This window comes from Phlebotomus papatasi, chromosome 3, assembly GCF_024763615.1.
Source record: "Phlebotomus papatasi isolate M1 chromosome 3, Ppap_2.1, whole genome shotgun sequence".
In the NCBI taxonomy this organism is placed as follows: domain Eukaryota; kingdom Metazoa; phylum Arthropoda; class Insecta; order Diptera; family Psychodidae; genus Phlebotomus; species Phlebotomus papatasi.
In genome coordinates, this window is record NC_077224.1 from 59,204,823 (window position 1) to 59,227,597 (window position 22,775).

Consider the following 22,775-nt stretch of genomic DNA (forward strand, 5'->3'; position numbering starts at 1 on the left):
TATAGAACTGAAAACTCACTTAATTTAATATAACCTTGACTAAATAAAAATATGCTTTAACTTTTAGAAACGAATGTAATTTAAAACGTAAAACCCTAAAAAAATTTTCAAGTATACATATTTTTACAACATTTACTAGATAATTTCTTAAATATTATGGTAAACTCTAAGAAGCTTTTTTGAAAACTTGTTGAAGATTAATCAGCATTCAGCACTTTAGTAAAAAATGATTATTAAAAACCAAATTTTAAATTTTGAATAAAGAATAAATATTACTAGAGTAGTTCAAAGAGATATCAGATAATTTTAAATTATTACCGTAATAGAATAATTTACTTTTCAAAAATGTTTTGTTTACTTTTTAATTCCCTTTTCATAAATTAATTTTAGAGAAGAATTTTATATTTTATGGGGGACCGGGGCGGATTTAGCCACGTATAGTATTAGGTAGCGGTATCGTATAGTTTGTCTGCGAAAGAATATTGAGGAAATCACTCTTTATTCTAAATATATACTTTCCTTCCTATTCATTGAGATATTTATCAGCCTCATACAAACATTTTTTGTGCAAGCTATAAGCAATGAAAAATTTCATTTGGTGGCTAATCTACCCAGGTCACCGCTATCTCGGCAATATTTTAGTCGCATGACAATTACTGATCAGTTAGATTGAAAGCATTCAAATTTTTAAGTGTGGTCTCAAAAGACTGGAAAACACCATAATTTTTCTATTTTTTTCAACATATTAAATTTTTAGTATAAATTTTAAAAGTACAATATTTCAACTATATTTTCTGAAATTTTCATTTAAAAATCTTAAATACTAGCCGCTAAGACCTGATTTTCGGCGACTATTTTTGAAAAAACTTACTTTGCAGTGCACAAGATTAGTGTGGGTATATTAATATGACGTCAAAAAACTCAATATTTTCTATTAGCTGATGAGTTAAACTCATACTTGAACGATATATTAAAAAAAATAAATTTGGATTTCTGGCAGAATTTTATACAAAAAAGAAAAAAAAATACAACTTTCGACGTATTTATCATCGCAGCACGTTTTGTCTTGTAAAATAAGTTGTGATTAAGGTAAAAAAAAATCTACCATTAATACTAATCCTACAAGGACCCGGTCAAATTGACCGGTTTAAAACTTTTTAAAATTAACACATATTTAAACGGTACAATGTTACTATCAAACTTTATGAATGTCTTAAAATATGCATGTAATATATTTTTCAATGTTTAAATTTTAATTTTTTCCTCTTTTTCAAGAAAAATTTGTTGAGTATCCTACCCTACCGCAGTCTGTTATGTAACCGAGCGGGCTATGAAAAAAGACCAAAAACGGTCGGTAGGTTTAGTCTTAAGTTACAAGTCTAACTCTTCACAAGAAATGTTTAGTTTTTTGACGTCAGATGAATATACCCTGAGAAATCTTACCAAAAAGTGTATTTTTTTCAAGAACCGTCTCCAAAAATCAGGTTTCTAAGGCTGAATTTTTATAATTTTGAAATGAAAATTTTAGAAAATATAGTTGAAATTAAAATTTTCCAAATATAATGTTTAAAATATAAATTATTTTAAATTTAATTAATTTAAATTTAATATCCTTAGACAATTTCGGAGTTTTTAGATGCTATTTGAAAATATTTGGAGCATAAAATAAATAAAAGAAATATAAAAAAATAGTTTAACGAAATAAATTACTTATTTCTTTTACTTTTTTAAGTAGATTATATTATTTTCATGCTTTGACGTATTCGCAAACCGATATTTTTCTGGTAATTTTAAATTTTCAACTGACTTACTGAATTTTTCAAATTTTCAAATGAAAATTTCAGTAAATTATAGCGTTATTATGTGATATTTTTCGAGTAAAAATTAGAAAAAAAATTATAGTATATAATGGATCGCTTTGAATTATTTCGGGTTCTAGCTAGTCAGAGTACGCAATGGAACTAAAATATTTGTTTTAAGGAACTTACTCACTGGTAAAAATAAAAAGATCAAATTGATCCAAATTTGATCCTCTTGCAAAGGATGAATCAAATTAACGTGTTCTATTATGATAAATGTGCATTCAACGTTTGAAATTTGATCTATCCTTTGCAAAAGATCAAGTGTTTAATTACGTTAGGACAATGTTTCGTGGCTTATCCATCCTTTAATTAAAATATTTTAGTTACATAATGTTCTTTGATTGGTTAAAATAATGAGAGCGTTAAAAGCTGTAGCCATTCTGAAAACGAAATGTTTAGTTTAATTAGCGCTATATTTTAGGTTCCTATAGTTCTATTCCATAACTGTAAGATAAAGTTCAAAGAAAATGTTATGCACAGGTTAATAGCCTGCAAATTGATTTATCTTAATTTAATCATTTCTTTTTACTGTTGACTTCTTCTACGTTTAATTTGCAACCATTATTGACGTTTACACATGATAATTTGTATTATGAGTCAAATTAACAGTACGTGATCTCAAAATCACCTTCACTGGTTTTCCTAATAATTTCTGCTGATTATTTTATGTTCTTCGCTAAATCACTATTAATAATTGAGTTATATTCGTCAAAACCAATTCTTTCATTTTTTTTTGCAACTCAAAATCATCTCAAAAGGCAAAGAGAAACACTGCACAAAGGGCGATTGAGGTGAAGAATATAAAATTTGCATGGCGCGTAAAGAAAAGTCTGCAAAATTAAATGCAAGCTGGAGTTGATGTCTTTCTCTTCAGCTGGGGAGGATTTCTTTGGAGTTGGACAATTGAAAGTCCTCAGCAAAAATAATTTTATCGCATATCCATGTGCGACTCATAATATTTGTCAAAATACTCGATGTTGTTCCTTTGTGCTGCGAGAAAAAACGACACGAGAGTTATTTTGCACAATAAAACACCATGACGAATTGAGTGTTTAGTGGATGATGGTGACGATCTTTTTTTTGCACTTCTTCTCATTTGTTGCAAATTTTTTTTAATATTTTTGCCAAACAAAACGCCTGCAAATACACCGAGAAGAATGCCAATTTAACGATGTCCGCGTCCGTCCCAGTGATGCGCTCTCACAGAGATGCTCAATTTTCGTCTCATGGGTGGTTCCAATTATCGCGGTGAAAGATAAAATGGATCACAAATCAATTTCAATTAACACGCTCTTGCTAATTCCCACAAAAATCCACCTCAAATTTCGTGTCCCAACTGAAGGTGGTCCCGACATTTTCCATGAAAGCGACCCATGTCGCTGGAAAAGTGCTGACCTAAGTACTTTGTGTCCATTGGACTTATTTAATTATTTTGTTTCTTTTTTTTTAAACAATTATGACTCGGAATTGATAGTTTGTGGCACAAGTTCATTGTAAAGGCTAGAAGGAGAATGGCTCTGAGTATTTTCATTACTGAACTCGTTGGGTTGGCTTTCAGAAATCGGAATATTGCAATTGACTAATATCCATAAGTCGGTATTCCATATAACATTCCTCACGCCGTTTTCATCAATAAGGGCCTCGACAGACCTGAGAATTAGTCGAGAGACGGCTTAGCGTAATTCTATTCGAAATAATGATTAAACTACATTTCCATAATTTTCCACTAAGTCGTCTCTCGGCTTAAGTCGTAAGTGTGTCTAGGGCATAAGTCTCGTAGAACAATAATGAAGAAATACGCAGATTATGGATGAATTAACATGGGAAAATATGAAATGTTCCAAATCAGAGTAGGGGAGACCGGGGTACTTTTAGACAATAAATAAAGCTGTTTCTTCGCGTATGATTTGTAAAAAAATCATAAGGTTTCTCTAATGTTTTTATGTTTCATAAGTAAGCATTAGGATTTTGGCTGTATAAAACCGTGTAGTTCAAAGTTCTAAAATCCTTGACTTTTCTAGAGAGAATAATGAAAAAAAGTATGACACATTGCCTACACGTGCCCCGGCCTGGGTAGATATAGCCATTTTCAGGGTACACTGAGAGAGAGTGAAATTCGAAAAAGTCAAAATAACATTCCGGAAATGTTAATTTTACCCTGGAGTATTGATCTGAAATCGGTGTAAATATTATGCATTTTAGGTGTATTATGGGTTAAAGTTACCTTTTTCATGTTTATTTTACCCTCGAAATGTGTAAAATTGACATTAAAAAATATTGATATATTTTTACACCCGAAAAGTGTTAAAGTTATGACGAGAAAAAGTTAATCGTAGCCTCTTTCTTTTTCTCAGTGTACTAATTGCAAGCAGTTCTCCAGCCGAAATTTTAAATGAGAAAAATCAACTGGCTAATTCTTCCTCAGGCTAATTCTTCCTCAGGCTAATTTTTCCCGGGTCTCCCCTATGTGCGAAACCTCGCTTGAGTTTATTTTATCTTGGCATTGAATTTATCGTAGATCGTGACTTTTGCCTCCTGTTGTTCGTTAACTTTTCCTTAAATCTAGCATGTAAGGGTAGTCTTCATCGATCGGATATAGTAGATTGGATAGGTAAAAACCAACCTTAAGTGCTGAAATGAAAGAAAAGCTTATAAATACCAGGAACAATTCCTGGAGGCCAAAATAAACCACATATACGGTATTATAAATTCTTTTTCTTCAAATGAATAAATAATTAATCTATCTGTATTTTAATAATCTTAAATTATTAACAATAAAGAAAATTTGTAGCGATATTTGATCCTTGATTTTTATAAGATTCACTTCAAAGTCAATACGGGAGAACGGGAGAACGGGAGACCGGGAGACCGGGGTAGAAATAGTCACATATAGTATTAGATAGTGGTATCTTATACTTTGCCTGCAAAGGAATTTTGAGGAAACCACTCTTTTTCTAAATATATACTTCCATTCCTATTCATTGAAATATTTATCAGCCTCATACAAACTTTTTTTGTACAAATTATACGCAATGAAAAATGTCATTTGGTAGCTAATCTACGCTAATCTCCCTACTGAAGTAGAATTTCCTCAAAATGATGTCTAAAATGTTTAAATAAACTGTTGTTAAGATTTTTATATAGTCTGAGAGATAGACTTATTGAACTAATTTTTTTTAATGTATTCGATTTTAGATTTCGCTAGTTTAAACCTTTATAAATTTAAGACCGGGTTAGATTATACGTCAAAATTTAGCTGAGACACAAACTCGCTAAGAAATTGAAAAAAAGTAATTATTGCGCATTAAATTTCTTTTATTTAGCAACTTAACAAGAAAAACAAATATTTAAAATATCGTTTTACTAAAACAGATAAAAATTCAGCCAAAAAGCCTAAAAGCTCAATTAACAGAAAGATTGAAAACTATGCAGCTTGTGTCATGGTAAGCCGCAAGACACAAACATTAATAACGAATTTTAAGTTTTCAACATGAGTGTATGTATATATTTTTTTTGACAAAAATTGAAGGTTTTTAGATTAATGTAGAAGGAAAATTATTTCTTTTAACACTAAACCTACCAAGACTGGTCAAATTGACCGGCTTAAAAACTTTTAAAATTACCAAATATTATAGCGGTACAACGTCACTATTAAACTTTATGAATTTCTTAAAATATACAAGTAATAAATTTTTCAGTTTTTAAATTTTTAAATTTTATTTTTCTCCTCTTTTCGAAGAAAAAAATTTTAAGTATCCCACCTGCCGTGATCTGTCATTTGACCGCGCGCGGGGAGAAAACGATCAGGGATTCCAGAAACGGCCGGTAGGTTTTATGTTAAAACGGACACCATAGAAAGTGGTTAAATAAACTTTATTGGTGAATTATTAAAAAAATTTAAAAGGTATCGAAGGTATGATACTCAGCTATCCATGTTAATGTATTGTGTTTATGGGTAAAATTGATTTATTGTAACGAGCAACAATGTCTTACTGATAGTTTTACCCGGTATCGGTCAATAACTCAGGCAGATCGGCAGTGCTTTATAGTTTTGGTCCTTTGGTCCTCAGTGTCGGAATTACCATTTCTAAAATATTTAAGACAATTTTAAAGGATAGCTTTTGATGGTTCATATTCATATTAGGGCCCCTAAAATAAAATAGTGAGCTTCAATTTTTGTTTTCCAATTTAAATAAAAAAGCAAAGCTTCTTGCAAAATTGTAAAACAATGTTTAAAAATTTCATTTGAATTAATTCATAGCTCTCTCAAGTTTCACTTATTCTTAATAATTTCATAATAAATTAATATCTAGTTATAAAAGTGACTTCAATTACATTGACTATTTTTTGTTATTTGCCATAATCCAAAAACAGTCAAGTGAACAGCGAAGTCAATAGGCAGTTGACCTAGAAAGTATTCTTTACTATTTCCATTTTGAAGTTATTGAAAAAAAAGAGAGAGAAATGAAGAGTAAACAATTAACATAGATGCATTGTTGGCACAAAGTCACGGTTTATTTTGCATAGAAAATTTTCGCGACTGTTGGTAGTACAAAAAAATAAAATCATGCTTTAGTTTGTGTCTTAGAACGTGTACATGATTGTTTTTAGTGTCTCGCGACAATGTCAGAGTCTTTTCGGATTAATTGCCAGCCTTTTTTCCCTCTTGCCCATTTTCTCTCATTTTCATGCCCATAACTCTTTAGTTGATTGGAGACAGTCGTATGGAAAAAGTGCTCGCGCGGGTTGAAGAAAAATCTCTGAGATTTATTGCCAAAAGAGATTTTACTCCCTCAAGTGATTACCACTTTTCCTCTTCACAGCTATTTATTTGTTAAACTCCGGTTTGTCTTTTTCTGTGGTGCTGTAGTGGTTTGGAAAATTGTGGGCGCAGGATTGTTTTGCTTTTTTTTTTGGTGGATGTTGCTGTGAGAGGGATATAGGAATAAATCCTCTGAGAAAATACCACAAGATGGATGATGCTAGAAGTAAGAGTTCTCAGTTTTATTTGCTGTTTATTTATTTTTATACGTGTCTTAGACAATCCCAGCTACTAAATCCTCAACGGTCCAATAAAAAGTGAGATTTAATTACAAATGGGCTTATTCTGCTTGAGGAGGAGATTTAGGGCACTTCTAGCTTTTAGCTCCTATTTCAAAGGCGCGTGTTGAGTTGAGATTCGCCAAAGACTTTTAATTGTCGTGGGATTTATCATGTGGATTGATAGCAGTATTAGAAACAACCTTAAACACGCGTGTTTTTAAACAAGTGTTGTTTCAACACTTACATTGTGCTTGATAATACGCTTAATTTTTTAATTCCGGGATATATTCCCAACCTGGAGATTTTTTGTCCTTCATTAAGGACGCCAAAATAGAGATCTAACAAATAATAAGGATGGGTACAATCGGTACAATAGACTGAACAGTCGCGGTGCCCGAACCTGTTTTTGAGACCGCCTCGGCACATGTAAAGTGTAAAATGTAACACTTAAATTGTGCTTGATAAATGTCTTAAATTTTTTATTCCGTGTATTGCTGCAATAGTTGTTTTAAAATTCAGTACGACCCCGATAGAATCAACCCCTAAATATTTGAAAGACAGTGAAAAAATATTTAATATTCCAAACCAAAATAAGGCTTCTTCAGATTTTTTTTTACATTTGTGACTGGTGATTTCTGGAATTAGTTATGTTGTTATAAAAATATTCTGGAAGACCAATTGGAGATGGTCAAGAAAATATGATAGATACAATAGATGTGATTCTTTTATAATCACACCTAATTGACGGTTTGCATTGTCAGTAAAAAATGCTTTTCCAAGTGTCACAAAAACATCTCTTAGAAAAATTGCATAAAAGTGATTAAAAACAATTAAAACGAGTAGATTATGCTTCATGTAGATTCTGATGTGAAAGTTTTCGTATCCAAGTGTAGTATTTATGCACTGAGAAAAAACGGGGGTGCGATTAACTTTTTTTCCTCATAACTTTAACACTTTTTAGGTATAAAAATATATCAACATTTTTTAATGTTAATTTTACACCTTTTTAAGGGTAAAAATGACATGAAAAAGAGTAACTTTAACCCCTAATACATCTAAAAAGCATGATAATTACACCGATTTCGGATGAATACTGCTGGGTAAAATTAACATTTCCGGAATGTTATTTAAACTTTTTCGGATTTCTCTCAGTGTGGTGAAAATTAGGTGTACGTACGTACCTGGACAAATTTTGTACATAGCTTTTTTAGATTTTTTGATCGCAATGTAAGGAATTTTGGGCCATCATTAAGAACTCGAATTACAAAAAGAAAACTTACGGGATGCTAGATTTTTTGGGTATAACATAGTGAAGAAATCTTTATTAAAAAAAGTAAAAAAAAACAAATGTTAAGACACCATTTTCTTATCTAAAATCAAAATCGTGGGTATAGTTACCTCAATATTACCGCATGGAAAGTAATTTATGCTTAAAATATTAATAAAAAACATTCCGTAAAATCAATCTTTTTTTATCTCCAACTTTTACCTAAAAATACGACTCTTTTGGGCCAGAGGGTGTAGAATTTATAGGTTAATTCAATAATATTAAACGATCGTCATTGTCTTTGGAACTAAATAGCCCCGTAAAGACTCAGTTTTCTTTATTGTATCCTTTATGGCGCTGCGATTGCTTTTTCTGCAGGCACATTTTTTACCCCTTCCATTAAACGATATTTCCATTTAGACAATGCTATCGTTTTGAATTTATGAATGATCCAGTACAAACATAAAATTATACACCTTTTCTATCAAAATTTCACATTTTAATTGAGTTTTTTCGGACTCCAATAGAATCAACGAATCCCATAGAGTCAACAGACCTGGAAATTATTAGTTGACTCTATCGAGGTTCCACTGTATATACTTTCTTTCTTATTCATTGAAATATTTATCAGCCTCATACAAACATTTTTTGTACAAATTATACGTAATGAAAAATTTAATTTCGTGGCTAATTCTAACCCGGTCTCCCCTATATGCTTATTTCTGTTTATGTAATCAATTGAAATGAAGGTACATATTTTCCTGTTTTATTCACTAACCAAAATTTAAATACCAGGTAATCAAATTTTGTAAAATTTCATATAATTTTAAAACATTTCTATTTTTTATTGAAAAATAAGAGTTGTTTAATAAATTTTTAAAACTTATCAAAGAGGTTAATAACGCTGTTTTTTTATTTATAAAATTGCATTTTTGTATGTTCGAGCACTTTTCCTAAAAATCAGTAGTTCACAATTTTTATTCAAGAGAAATTGAACAGAAAAATATAGCGGAAGGCTTTCAGGCTTCGCACACAATCTGGCTTCAAACACTTTTTTTTGTAAATAAATTTGACATTTTTTTTTTCAGGAAATGTATGACTTAATACTTGCTATTGAAATGTAATGCCATGCAATGCAATGTCAGATTCATAGAGGTATGGGAAAATATGAAGTGTTCGAAGCCATAGCCAGAGTGTGTGCGAAACCTGAAAGCCTTCCCCTATTGAAAATTGTCTCTCGATATAATTTGAAATAATATTTCACAGTTTGTATTAAATTTTGAAAATAAAAACTATAAGAAGGTTAAAATAATGTATTCACATCAACACTCAATGTGTTTAATATTAACACATAAGTGTAACTCTAACACTTATTGAGGGTTAGTTGTAATTAGAATAAATTCGGTGTAACAACAATTTCTATTTTATATTGTTGGCTACACGCACCTTTCTCTTTGTATTAGTTAAGAAAAATTTGCAATAAATTCTTAAGGTTTTAGACGTTTTATGAAAGGCTTAACGTTGACATTAATTTTCTGGGATTATTTCTCAAACTTAAATCGGTTTTTCTAATGTGTAGGTGGTTAATTTTCACATAATTTCATCTTCATACTAAAAGAATCCTCTCTGAGAAAAATCTTAAGCCTTTCACTGAGACTTTCACTTTCCGAACAGCCCAACAAAAAGAGGAAAGAAAATTGATGTCGATGTGAATGGTCATATAGAGAAAATTCTCTCATGCTCAAGCAATCAATGTTATTGGTAACCTTCAGGATATTTGAAGTCACAGCATGACGTAGAAAACCGTTAGAACATCATGAGAAAAATTCGGCATAAAATCACGTGCGAGCTTTCAATGTCGCATATATAGTAAGAACATCTGAGACTTCACCCTCATTCCCAAAAATTCACAAGGGCCTCTCCACCAAAATGGGACAGCAGACTGAGATTCATGAAAATCTCAGATCTTGGTGACATGGACTGATAGTTTGGCATTTTGTGGAATACAGCCCAAATGGGAAGTATGGTACAAAAGAATTTAAACGGAACTGCGCGATGCCTCAATTGGACGCCTGCCGGAGAATTCTGAACGGGGATTAGTGGAAATGTTGGGCATTGAGATTTAGCATATCATTGCAGACACAGTTGTTTGATTCCTTCTCCCATTCATTCACATCTTCACCAAACAATTCACTCGATTTCCATCCATTTTATTCGCCATGGAGAATTTAAGCTTAAACTGGTAAACCTCCCTCTATAAGAAATCACAGGGAACAAACACCCAGACAAAAAGGTCCCGAATGGAATTTCACCTCTGACTTCCACCCCTTCCAGCCAACAAAAAAAAAGAACTCAAAGACCACTGCCGAAAATAAATTTTCCCCACAAAAAAAGAAGTCCGCTGTGTGTAAGAAAATATAAAAGTTAACCCAAGTGAGATTTTGTTCTTCTTCAACAGTTCAATGTTTTGAAGGGAACGCAAGTTTTGGGGAAAAATCACGTACTTGTCAATATCACGTTCAAAACCAATTAGTAAATAGTAGGAGGGCAATGTTTATCCTTTTCAGTAAGGTACAACACTGCTCCCGAAAATACACTGAGAATCTCGGCCAAGAAGAGGAGAATAAGCAATGAAAAGTGTTAAGAATTGAGGGAATATGTCTTTCAAAATTGGAGAGGGAGTTTTTAAAATCTGGGTTAAGTTTAAAGAGCACGGATTCCGCACTGTTTTTATGCAGAAGAACAGTATAAAAAAACATTTTATGGATCGTCGTAATGTAACACGAGTTTAAGATTAGTGTTTTAGACAGTTCCAGATGAAGATCTCTAATTTCTCTTTAACAAACATGTTTCAATGGTTTCTCAAAAAATTATCCGCATTATGGAGTTCTAATCCTCATTTCAATTTTTTTTCTAAAAATTTCGCCTTACAATAAACTAAATTGATAAATTATGTATATGGATAAAACTGAGTGAAGAGCATTTAATCCTTTAACCTTTTAAGGACGAGTGGGACACCGGTGTCCTAAAACTAAAGACTATTTTTTCGGACTATTTATTTAGACTTTAGAGGATAAAATATAGCTTTCTATAGCCAAAAAAATGTTTTTGGTTTTGGGACACTACTGGTGTCACTTTCGTCCTTAAAGGGTTAAGGACGATGGGGATATCGGTGTCCTCTTCTTATGGGATATGGGTATATCTTTCGTCCTTGAAGGGCTAAAGAACAAGTTCAATATATAAATCTATAACATTAAGGTATTCCTGCATAACACGTATAGATTCCTTCCTTCCTGTTTCATTTATAATTAAAAAAATAACACTTTTATTTCACAAATTTTGAAGGTTTTCGATCTGATGAAATGTGGTAAAAACTAGACAAAAAGCTTTCTTTATTTGGTTTTCTTTCTTCGCTTTTTTTTATGTACAATTTTCAATTCGAAATTTATATAAAGAAAATAATTATCAGGAATCAAACGCTTCTTTTTGTCAAATTCTAACTACAATGTGTTTTGGAAATAGCGTTATCTCAAATCAGAAGATTTAGGCGCAAAAACAAAATGAAATCAAAATGATAAGTATTTTTGTAAATACCATTTGAACCTAGAAAAAGTAGCATGAGAACCCAGGGACAAAAAAAAGTTTAAAATTGTTGCACAATGTAATTGAATTAATAAATCAATGAAATGAATTAATGGAATAAAACTTAAAAAAATATTTTTGAAATAATACCTTCTCATTTTTATGCATTAAACTTTTCCTTAAAATGAGTATCCGAGTTTGATCGAATTCAACGGAGTTAGAAAAAAGTATCGCAGTAAGGTTCTAGCGCATATATTAATGTAATCGTAATTTAATTAATTTTCTTCAATATTATTGCTAAAATTCTTTTTCTATAATGATTCTAAATGAAACATAGAATAATTCTATTGATTTGGAATGGGGAAAAATATTTCATCAGTCCAAAAACAAGCGTTAAAGTCGCACTCTATGAAAAGCATCTATATGAAAAGCATATAAGAGAGGTATCTTTACTATAGGCAATAATGTCTCTGACTTCATAAGGCCGAATTAATTAGGGATAAAGAAGAATTTGAAGATTTTTTTTAAATGATCAATAATATTCTAGAACCAGTAAAATTAATAACACCGATACCAGGAAGCTCTATTACTTTCAGAATTTCTGAAAAAATAGTATATTCTTTAAAACAAATACTTTGACTTTCTAAGAAAATCTTGAATTTTAGGAAAATGTTGCACAGCACATGTTATAGCCTGGAGTATAGGTTGCTCATAAAGGAATATAAGGATTCTCTATAACAATTTAATTTTCCGAAAAAATTAAAATTATGTTATTGGCTCATTGCAGTTTTCATTAGTCACAAAATATCTGGGACAGATATGAACGTGACCTTTAAAAATTGATGTAAATTTGAGTTTTTAGGATGTTAATTAATTAAGATTAAAAAATGAATACATTTCATTTTCAATCTTCATATTAAAATCTCTTAATTTTAAATAAGAAATGGTAGACTTCTTTCTCGACTATTTCTGTAGTGGACAAATCGTATGGAATCTATTATATTCGTGGTAACGTCATCTAAAAGTATTTCCCTACAATTTCCTTTTGTACTTGTTTTGTTATAGCATTTTATACTTATTAGTTATATATTTCATCTATTTAGTCTACATTTTTTATTGAATTTTTGCGACTTAGTTATTAAAGTTCAAACGAAATTTAAGCACTCAATGAAATTAAAAAAAATAATAGGGGAAAGCTCATTACCTCCGGACGACTCAGCTTCGAATAACTCATGTTTTCAATATGTTTTTAATGAATTTGACTCATTATAATATTATATTTTACAAGCTAGTTTAATGCCTCGAATTTCCTAAAAAGAGCCATGGATCAAATCCATTGGGAACATAGCAAAAAATTGATTTGTCTGAAGCTTGGGACCTCTCCATAAAGAGAAACAATTTTGGAATCTATGCAAGAAATCACTGATTTGAGCAAAATATATTAACTTTTAAAAAAATATATCATGGATTAAACAAAATTGTGACATGTTAGACAATAATTATTTTAATTATTCGATTGAGAGATATTATTTTTGAAAAAAATAGATAACAATCTTGTCGCTGCCTATTTCTCGATTTTGATTCTGAATTTATAAATGCAGTATTTAAATTAAAAGATTTAATCAGAGACTAGGAAATATTGACTTCTTTTTTGGGACACTCAATGGGTCAAGTCGTAGAGCGTTCGCTCTATGATGCAAGTATCCCGGTTTCGAATCCCCTATAGGTCACCAAGAATTTTTCTGGCGTTAAAGGTTTTCGAATTGCATCCAGTGAGCTTCACTGCACTTGATTCCACGGGCATGGGATTGACAACCCTATCCCTGTATAAGAAAAAATAATAATGGTTGTCCCGAACTCTTCTTGCGGGAAGGCCTAGTTCCTCTATGGAACGTTGTGCCACCATTATTGTTATTATTATTATTACCTTATATTTCTTCTTTTCGTTAATTTAATCATATCCTTAATATGCCAGCAGAAGACTGGGCCGTGTATATGTAAACATCCGTGACTAATATCTATTTTAGTTTTGAAGAAAATATGTTGTAATTTTCAATGTAATCTTTTCAGTTAAATAATTTGAGTGTCATGAATTCTTGTTTAGCAAGATTTAATTCTTGTCTGTCAAAAGGACTTTAAAAGTTAAGAGGCACTGATTTTTTTAACAACTTTTAATCCCAATTCAACAATTCTCGTTTTAAATTCCATTCAAGCTTGATCCTAATGCGATTTAAGAGCACAACACACAACAGCAAAAGACGAGACAATACTGCAATAAAAGAATTGTTTAGATGTTTAAAAAAATCACCTGCAAAAGCCCTTGAATCCGTAGGATTCTCTAAAATCTGCGGCAAATGCAATTTCAAGTTGCTCATCCTTTCAACTAGACACCTCAGCATTGTAAAGCCATTTACAACCTACACATGTGTTGCACCTGATGACGTATTTTCCCAAAATCTTAAAGGTTCTTCCGTGGGAAGATCTTGTGAAAGAATGGTTCAACCTGAGAACTTGAAGAATTTTCCCATGGGAACTGAAAATTTGCATGTTTTTGTTACTGTCCAGGCATTCTCACACTTTCCTTCCGATTTATGGCGTGTCCTTTTTTTGGCACCACAAGAAATTGCTGAAGAAAGTGTGGGAGAGTTCTTTAGTGCAACCATCTGTGGGGCCTCAGTCAGCACAAAGAAATGATCAAATGTGTTTATTTCGGCTGTAAATAGGCATAATTGTGAGCAAGGGCCATCGATATGGGGATAACCCTTGAAGGTGAGAATGTGTTTTTGTGGACAGAGACGAGTGAGAAAGATAGAAAGATTTTTATGCTAATTGTGTGTACAAATAAAAATCCCAAGATACCAGTAGCTCAATTTACTTCCATCTTTCTCTGTAGACGAATGAAAGGCAATTGCCGCTAAAAATGGTGGCCTTCCGAAACCTTGGACAAAGAATAATTAACGGTTGAAACATAAAGACGGAATTAATAATCAAAATGGAGTAGTAAATCGAAGAAAAAATACGTTTTAATAAAATTTTATACCAAACTTTTATTCAACATTCTCTAACTGAAAAGAAGAGCAATATATTTAATTCGCTTTTGTCGATTTGTTACCGGCCTAGAGGTCAAATTGTTAGAGATACAGTAGACTCTTGCTTAATCGGCTCTTTTTCAATCGGGCGCAAAATTTTGTTGACAATTTTCACGTTTGAATTTAAAGCAAATTTGTTGAAATTCGCTGTAGTTCCCCTTGTTTTATCATAATTCTTTTTAATTGACCGCTTTTTGTGGAATTTACAATGATTTTGATGTCAAAATCTCTCAATAATTTGGATGACATTTTGCCCCATATGCCCGATTGAGAGAGAGTCTACTGTATTAACTTTTGGGTCTTCGATGAGCCCTCATGAAAAACCTTAGGAAGTAATGTTTTCCTCCTTATTATCCTCACTAGTCTCAATCTTTTCTAAAATACTGTTTTTATGGTTTATTTCGAAAACGGTTCCGCGACAATTTCTTTCATGTTATGCCCTAGACACACTTACGACTTAAGCCGAGGGACGGATTTAAGTAATTCACTGAGAGAAATCCGAAAAAGTTAAAATAACATTCTGGAAATGTTTATTTTACCCTGCAGTATTGATCCGAAATCGGTGTAAATATTATACTTTTTAAGTGTATTAAAGTTACCCTTTTTGTTGTAAATTTTACCCTCAAAAAGGTGTAAAATTAACATTAAAAAATGTTGATATATTTTTACACCTAAAAATTGTTAAAGTTATGAGGAATGTAAGTTAATCGCACCCCCTTTTTTTCTCAGTGTTACAATGAAAATACTGATCAAATTACATTTCCATCACTTTCTGACGAATCCGTCTGTCAGCTTAAAACAAGAAATGGCTTAGTGAGTGGGAAAGTGATGGGAATTTAGTCAAATCGTTATTTTGATTATAATTACGTTAAGTCGTTTCTCGGATTAAGTCGTAAATGTGTCTAGGGCATTAGGATATGTTTTAAAAAATATCTAAGCTAGCATCTACTCCCCATACCTTTGACTGGAAACTTTGAAATTTTAAGTTTATCTATATCAAAGCAGGGGCTTTTTTCAACCGATTTGGTTAAATTTGCACATTTTAAAAGGTCTTGTAAATGCCAATCCGGCTGTATTGGTTTCAATGAGTAATTAATTTTGTTTGTCATTTTTTTTCAATGTCAAATATTAAATTTGGCAACCCATATGGATTAGGACTATTATATCACAATATTCGCAAATACGCACTTTCCAATAAATTTTTAATTTTCAAATGGATTTCTAATGAATAACAAGCCGGTTTAAATCGATTTTAAACCGGTAATGCACGTGAGCTTGATCATTTTGTGGCAAAATGTTATTAGAAAATTATTACCATAAATTATGTAATTTTTTTTTTAAGATGGTGATAAAATGCACCACATTAGGGCACTTTTACCACATATATTGCTCAGTTTATTATGTAGGTCCAATATTTTCTTTTGAGCCTTATTGGATGATTCTTGGAACTTTCGCACCTTGTTGCAGAATTGAAGAGAACCTCCCATAGCCCATATATAGAGGACGATGGGAATTTTTAAACAGGTAGATTCCAGCTGCAATAGCCAATCACGTTCTCAGACACCTTGGCGTCCTTCCTTTTGTCCTCAGAGCACGCACTAACCTCGGAAGAATCCCTCGACCAGAGATCAATCAGTTGCTCTTGAGAATTTCAATTGTGACAAGTGGAATTCTGAGATAGTTTCTCTTTAGATTTTCATGAATATTTAAGTTTAGAGAATTTTTAATGTGTTTGAGGAGCATAATGAAAGTGCGTCGCAAACCCTTCACCATCCACAATCCCAATTATTTGGGTACGGCAAGAGTTAATATCAAAGAGATGGCAAAGCTGCCGAACTTTGCTAAGTGCTCGAACTCACGAGATAGAGCTTCCAGTAAGTTGTGTTTTTGCATGGATTTTTGGTGCATTACCGGTTTATTACCGAATAAATTAACTCATAGAAAACTGTTCTGAAATCAAAAATTGGTTAAGAAGTGTGAATTTCAGAACAGTTTGACTTTTGTACCAAACTTCTGGAAAAATAAAAGAAAAAATATTTTTGAAAGGCGATTCCATTAGGGGAAACTGGGGTACCACCAAACACTAATTTTTATTTCTAAACTACTTGGACTATCACGACCATTCCTTCAGTGGACAAGCATCTCTATAGTGCCTATAAATTCCTATAGGTCTTATCCTCTGAAGTCGAATATTCGATTAAAAAATCACAGTGTTTGGTGGTACCCCGTCTTTGGTGGTACCCCAGTTTGCCCTATGAATACTTTGTCGCTTTATTAGCTATTGGAACTGATGGAGCCGGGCAGAAAAATTCAAGACCTTTCCAAATATGCAAAGTAGACCTAATCGGTTGAGAAATAAACCCTTTAAAGCGGTTAAACTTTGACCTAATTCTGAAATGAATATAATGTCAAATAAAAAAGTATTTTCGAGAAAAATCAATTAATTGAAACCAATGCATGCGGGTTCAAAATTTCATAACCTTTCCAAAAAATCCAAATTTAAGCAAATCGTTTCAAAAATAAGTCCCCAAAAGTGATCGAACTCTCTAGCCTTCAAAAATTCAAAATGGCGAATTTTCTGGTCAATATGGACGAAATGTTCGCCTTTGCTATATGCAAAACAATATCTGAAAAACATTGTTAAAGTTTTGATTTTAGCGAGGTGGGGAATTTCAAGACTTTTCCAGAATATTCAAATTTAACCAAATCGTTTGAAAAATAAGGCCTCAGAAGTCGTTTTCCGCTCAAAAATATAGTGTAAATGTTCACCTGAGCTACCAAGATCTGAAAATCTTTGCAAAAAGCCATTTTGAGGCCAATTTTTAGAGAGAAAAAAAAAACAATAAAATGGTTTTTATGAAGGAAAGGGGGTGGACAAAAAAAGAAAAATGTCTCTCTGGAATCAGCTACTCAGAGAGAAGAAGTAGCGGCTCATTCGATCCTTTCTGTCGTCTTGATTACTTGTCTTTTGCTTTTTTCTCTTTTCTTTATACTTTCAATATTGTACAGTCTATACTTCTTGGTTTTTGATTGGCTCAGATGGCATATACAACCTGCGAAGGAGCATTTCCACCGTTTGGCTCTGGAGGTTGGCCACCAATTCTAAGACGGCGGTGGACGCTAACTCTATCTTAAACCATTTACAACTCCTTTGTGCTTTCAAGAGAACTTTTCTCAATAGCACCCATTTTATTAATAATAAGGAATAATAAAAGATAATGTTTTATCATTGGGGGTCATCGAAGACTAGAAAATGGTATCTCTTTTCGTTTAAGCTCCAGAAAGATGATAAGTTAAAAAAAAACGGATTGCATATATCTTTTCTCTCTTTGAGTTCGAGCACTAAAATGGCAATTTAAGTGCCCTGTAAAAATGTTCTGATTTACGATATTTGTCCCATGAAAGGATGTCAGTTTTGTGTAATTATTCTACTGTGGAAGGAAGGTTTTATGGTGATCCATATTGGGGTTTGGATTGGACACAAAATCCAACCCATATTTAATAAGTTAAAGAACCACAATAAGCAAACAAGAAGCTCATTAAGAGATGGATTTTTATTGCTATTGTGTCTTGTGTGTTATTTATGGTGATTTTTATGGAATGTCGCGGAGTCTCTCAATTTGTGCATTTCACTACCATGGGAATTACTTTTATTGCTCATTCGACAAACATAGATTGAACTTTGAATATATTAACTTCTTAGAGTCATTGAGAGGGTGTTAATTCTCTCTCTATGTGTGTAACAGAAGTGCATAATGAGCTAAATCCCATAAGTAAATAATTCCAAATAATTTGCAGGATTGCCATCCCGTAGCGCCATGAAGGAAAAGAGCAGAAATGCCGCAAAAACGAGACGGGAAAGAGAGAATACTGAATTTATGGAATTGGCTAAACTTCTGCCACTGCCCAGCGCTATTACATCACAATTAGACAAAGCATCTATCATTAGACTTACCACATCGTACCTGAGAATGCGTCAAGTTTTTCCTGATGGTGAGTTTTAAGTATTAAAATGCAGGAGAAAATTAGCGTAACACCAAAATTCGGAAATGAAATGGAGAAATATGTGGCTATTGATAAATAATTAAATAAAAATCTAACACGTACATAACATTTAATGAAAAATTACACGCCACCTACAATATTGTCGAAAATCAACGTCCCATTCATCCCCTTTCAGGTGTCCTAAACATCCCCGCGGGTATTTTTGGTATTTAAAACCTTTAAGGAAAAAACAAGAGCGTATAATCTCTGAAACTTTTATAAAAATATGTTCCCAGATTATACTGCTAGCTAATGAGATAAAAAAGTTTTGATTATATTTCGCTGATATAAAATACAAAGAGGAAATCTGAGACGTCAAAATATACAATTTTTGTCAATTTAAAAAAAAAAGAAATAAAACAATAAAACTGAGGATATCCATTCTTTTAGTCAAGATACATCTTAATATTGCCTACGATAGAGTAGTGGTTAAATCCCATTTTTTTTAATAATTAATTAAAAAATCGCCTCGTCCCATACTACCCCCGTCCCAAACCTCCCCGGCCTCCCCTACATTATGCTCTAAATTAATTTGTGAATAAAATAGAACTAGGAAAATTTTATAAAGTCAAAGTTTCCGTCTCTACCTCTCTCGAACGTATTGAACATATGTGTATCCCACTTTTTCGCATTCATACCTATGCTTACACGTAGTAGAAAAGTGTCATAGAATGAGAGACATGTAGGGGAGACTGGGGCAAAATTTGTCAATTCTAAAATTTAAAATTCGATATCTTCCAAGAAAAAAGAGGCCGAGGCTTCAAGTTTTTATCATAGATTGCCTTCATAAACCTCAATAAACGTTAAAGCTTTTAAGGAATTCGAGCAAGGAATATAGAAAATAAAAAATATTGAAATTTTGAGCCCTGTTTTTAAAATATTTGCCTTTCAGGAGATATCAATTTTCATTCAGTTACTTTCCGAAATTGATGCATTAGTGTGTGTTTGCTATATAATTTGGATATCCTGATCACGAATCTGTTTTTCGTTTATAAATTTTATAAACTGATTTTCCTTCAGAATTAGTTTTATTAAAAATGAACACTCGGAGTAAAATTTGTCAGAAGGCATGTGGCAATAATTGGCAAAAAACGAATAATTCCGACATCTCACATGGCGAAAAGACACATCCAGTCACTGGTTCTGATTAAACTGCAGATGATTTCTGAGGCAGCACAATTGCAACAGAAAGAGATTAAAAGTTTTTTGGAACAATTTCCAACATCACAAATGTGTTTTTAAGGCTTGAATTTTTCTGAAGATTCCACAAAATTATCTTTTGGAAAATGGCTTGGAAAGAGTATTTCCTTTTGAGTTAGCGGAATATAACTTCGGCAAAGTTGTAGAATGGTAAATTTCCTATAAGAATATGCTAAATAGAAATCATTAAGATTCACTGATAACTTGTGAAGAAAAAATATCTTTTTTGGCAAATTTTGCCCCAGTGTCCCCTACAATATGTCCGAGAAAAGAAGAGATGAAAAAGCTTTATACAATGTAGACATCCGTTTTAAAGAGCTAAGAAAAGTAACTAATCAAAATTACAGATATTATTTTCGCATTTTCTAGAGTTATGTGGTGGACACACTAACGGTTTAAGCCGAGAGATAGCTTAACGTGATTATAATAAAAATAATGATTAGACTACATTCTCATCAGTTTCCCACTAAGTCGCCTATCGGCTTAAGCCGAAAGTCTGTCTAGGGCATTAGGCAGGAAAAAAAGTCGCAAGTTGTATTAAAAACGTATATGTAAATAGTAAATATTTCGGTTAATCTTCAAAACAGTTTCAATAATATCACCAGTTGTCTTTTGGTATAGACTTAATTGACCCCGTTAAAGGTCACGGCCGAATACACTCGTTCAGCTACGATAGGCTAAAAGGATTAAAGCTGAAATAACTCGTTCAATCTTTACTTAAAAATGCCCATTCTCAGAAAAATATGTTGTCCGGTTTTAAATATTTTAAAGACATCTGAAAGGGTTAATAATTAAAAATGCAGAAAATTCATAATTTGGAAATTAAATTCTGGGATTATATTTACAGTAAATTTTAAATTATTAAAACGTCAAAAAATATCTAATAAATAGAATTACTTATAACAAAAACTATATCTTCACTTATCATGCCCTTTAAAATGGAATTTATTTAATTTTAGTGTTTAGTACATGCATGTACTAAAATATTATTCTTTCAAAACATGCTACATTTGCATTAATCTTTTTAGTAATCCACCCCTCAATTTCATTGTACCCTTTTGAAATAATAAAGCGAACGGAAAGCATGCAAAATGGAGAACGAAAAGTTGCTCATTTAATGAGCAAATTTCCATTTTGAGACTCTTCATGAGTTTGCCATTGAATTAATTCAAAATTCTCACTCTCAGCTTTTGATATTTAAATCAATATATCCACCATCCAGCGCGTTTTCCTGCAACATTGAACCACCGATAAGAGGCACAGCATATTCTCAGCATTCTCATAAAATTTCAAATCTTTTCAACGCACAAATGGCTTTAGGGGAGATATTTTTGGGGGGCCGGGAAAAAGAATGCGGCTAATATCGTTAATCTTGGTGGTGGCGATGAAAAGATTCTGTCATGTTCCTAATTTCAATATCAATATGAAATTTATTTAAGTATTCTTTTTTCCGCTTTTTGCGCCACAATCGCGATCTGTCTCGCTCTTGATGGTATTTTCTTCAGAGACATTGTGAGGACCATCAATGGAACCCTTAATATCTGGAAGGTTGATCGAAAAATTCGCTTTATTGAATCCCATTCACTCTACAAACTTACTGTTGGATTAAGAGGGTCGGATAAATAGGTGACAAACGACACACGCAATCCCTTTGAGACACTCGTTCGACTCAGCAGGATGCAACTTGTGGAGGACGTCGCTGGTAATTGGAATGTTTGGGAAGTTAGTTAGACCAATTAACACGAAAAATATCACAGACATAATAAAAAAGTAAAATTAATGAAAGAATGAATATTTGAATATAAAAACGGTTTATGTCATATAAATTTAAAAAAAAAAATTCTAGGGTAAAATCTGAGCAATTTAGGATCTTTCGGTTCATATTTGAAACTGGTCCAGTTCAAACTTATGTCAGTCAGTTGATAAATGTGTTCTATTATACGGATTTCAGCCAGATGTAGTCTAATTACTTAAGGACTAGAAAATTGAACAAACAGTTTTATAGCTTTTTCTAAATCTTATGAATCTTTTGTCTCTAATGTTCATTCCTTAGATATTTTCTTTAAAAAACTTTAAAAAAAGAAATTAGAGAAATGAAACGATATGGTTTAAATCTTAGGTCTGAAGCCTGAATTATGCCTCAGATTTAAGTCTAAGCCATATAGCTTACAGTAATTTTTCAATAAGCAATATTTTTTAGAAAATTTTTGCTTTTTTAATTTAGTATAGCAATTGACTTAACATAACTTTAAAAATCACTGAAATTCTTTGTTGGACTTGTTTTTCAGGCAATCTAGAATCTAAACCTTCAGAAACTGAGATAAACTTCTAGTCTGAAGACCACTTTAGACCTAAGGTCTAGATATATGGCTTACACGAGTTTCACACTGGATGTTCAGTCCAGTTCCCAAGGGCATTCAAGTTCTAAATAATAAGCAATTTTAGTTATTTTTAAAATAAAATGGATCATTTGCTCTTAATATTCAATCTTTATGCCCTAGACACATTTACGGCTTGAGCCTAGAGATGGCTTAATATAATTAAGTATAAAAATTAGACTAAATCCCCATCATTTTCTCACTAACTAAGCCGTTTCTCTGCTCTGGTTAGTCAGAAACTGATGGAAATATAATCTAAACATTATTTTGATTATATTTATGTTAAGCTGTCTCTCGGCTTAAGTCATAA

At 32.1% G+C, this 22,775-nt stretch overlaps 1 protein-coding gene across 3 annotated transcripts in view; it reads left to right on the forward strand.

Moving 5' to 3' along the window:
* Nucleotides 1-22,775, forward strand: part of LOC129807045 (single-minded homolog 2) — a 46,678-nt gene that overhangs the window by 5,826 nt on the left and 18,077 nt on the right. Inside the window, exons 1-2 of one of the 3 annotated variants that reach the window (XM_055856024.1) lie at nt 6,541-6,850; nt 18,642-18,836. In XM_055856024.1, the coding sequence (XP_055711999.1) occupies nt 6,835-6,850; nt 18,642-18,836 (211 nt within the window). In that variant the 5' untranslated portion in view covers nt 6,541-6,834. Of the gene's footprint in view, nt 1-6,540; nt 6,851-14,034; nt 14,524-18,641; nt 18,837-22,775 lie in introns of those variants that run through there. The other 2 variants (XM_055856023.1, XM_055856025.1) reach the window with 2 other exon arrangements.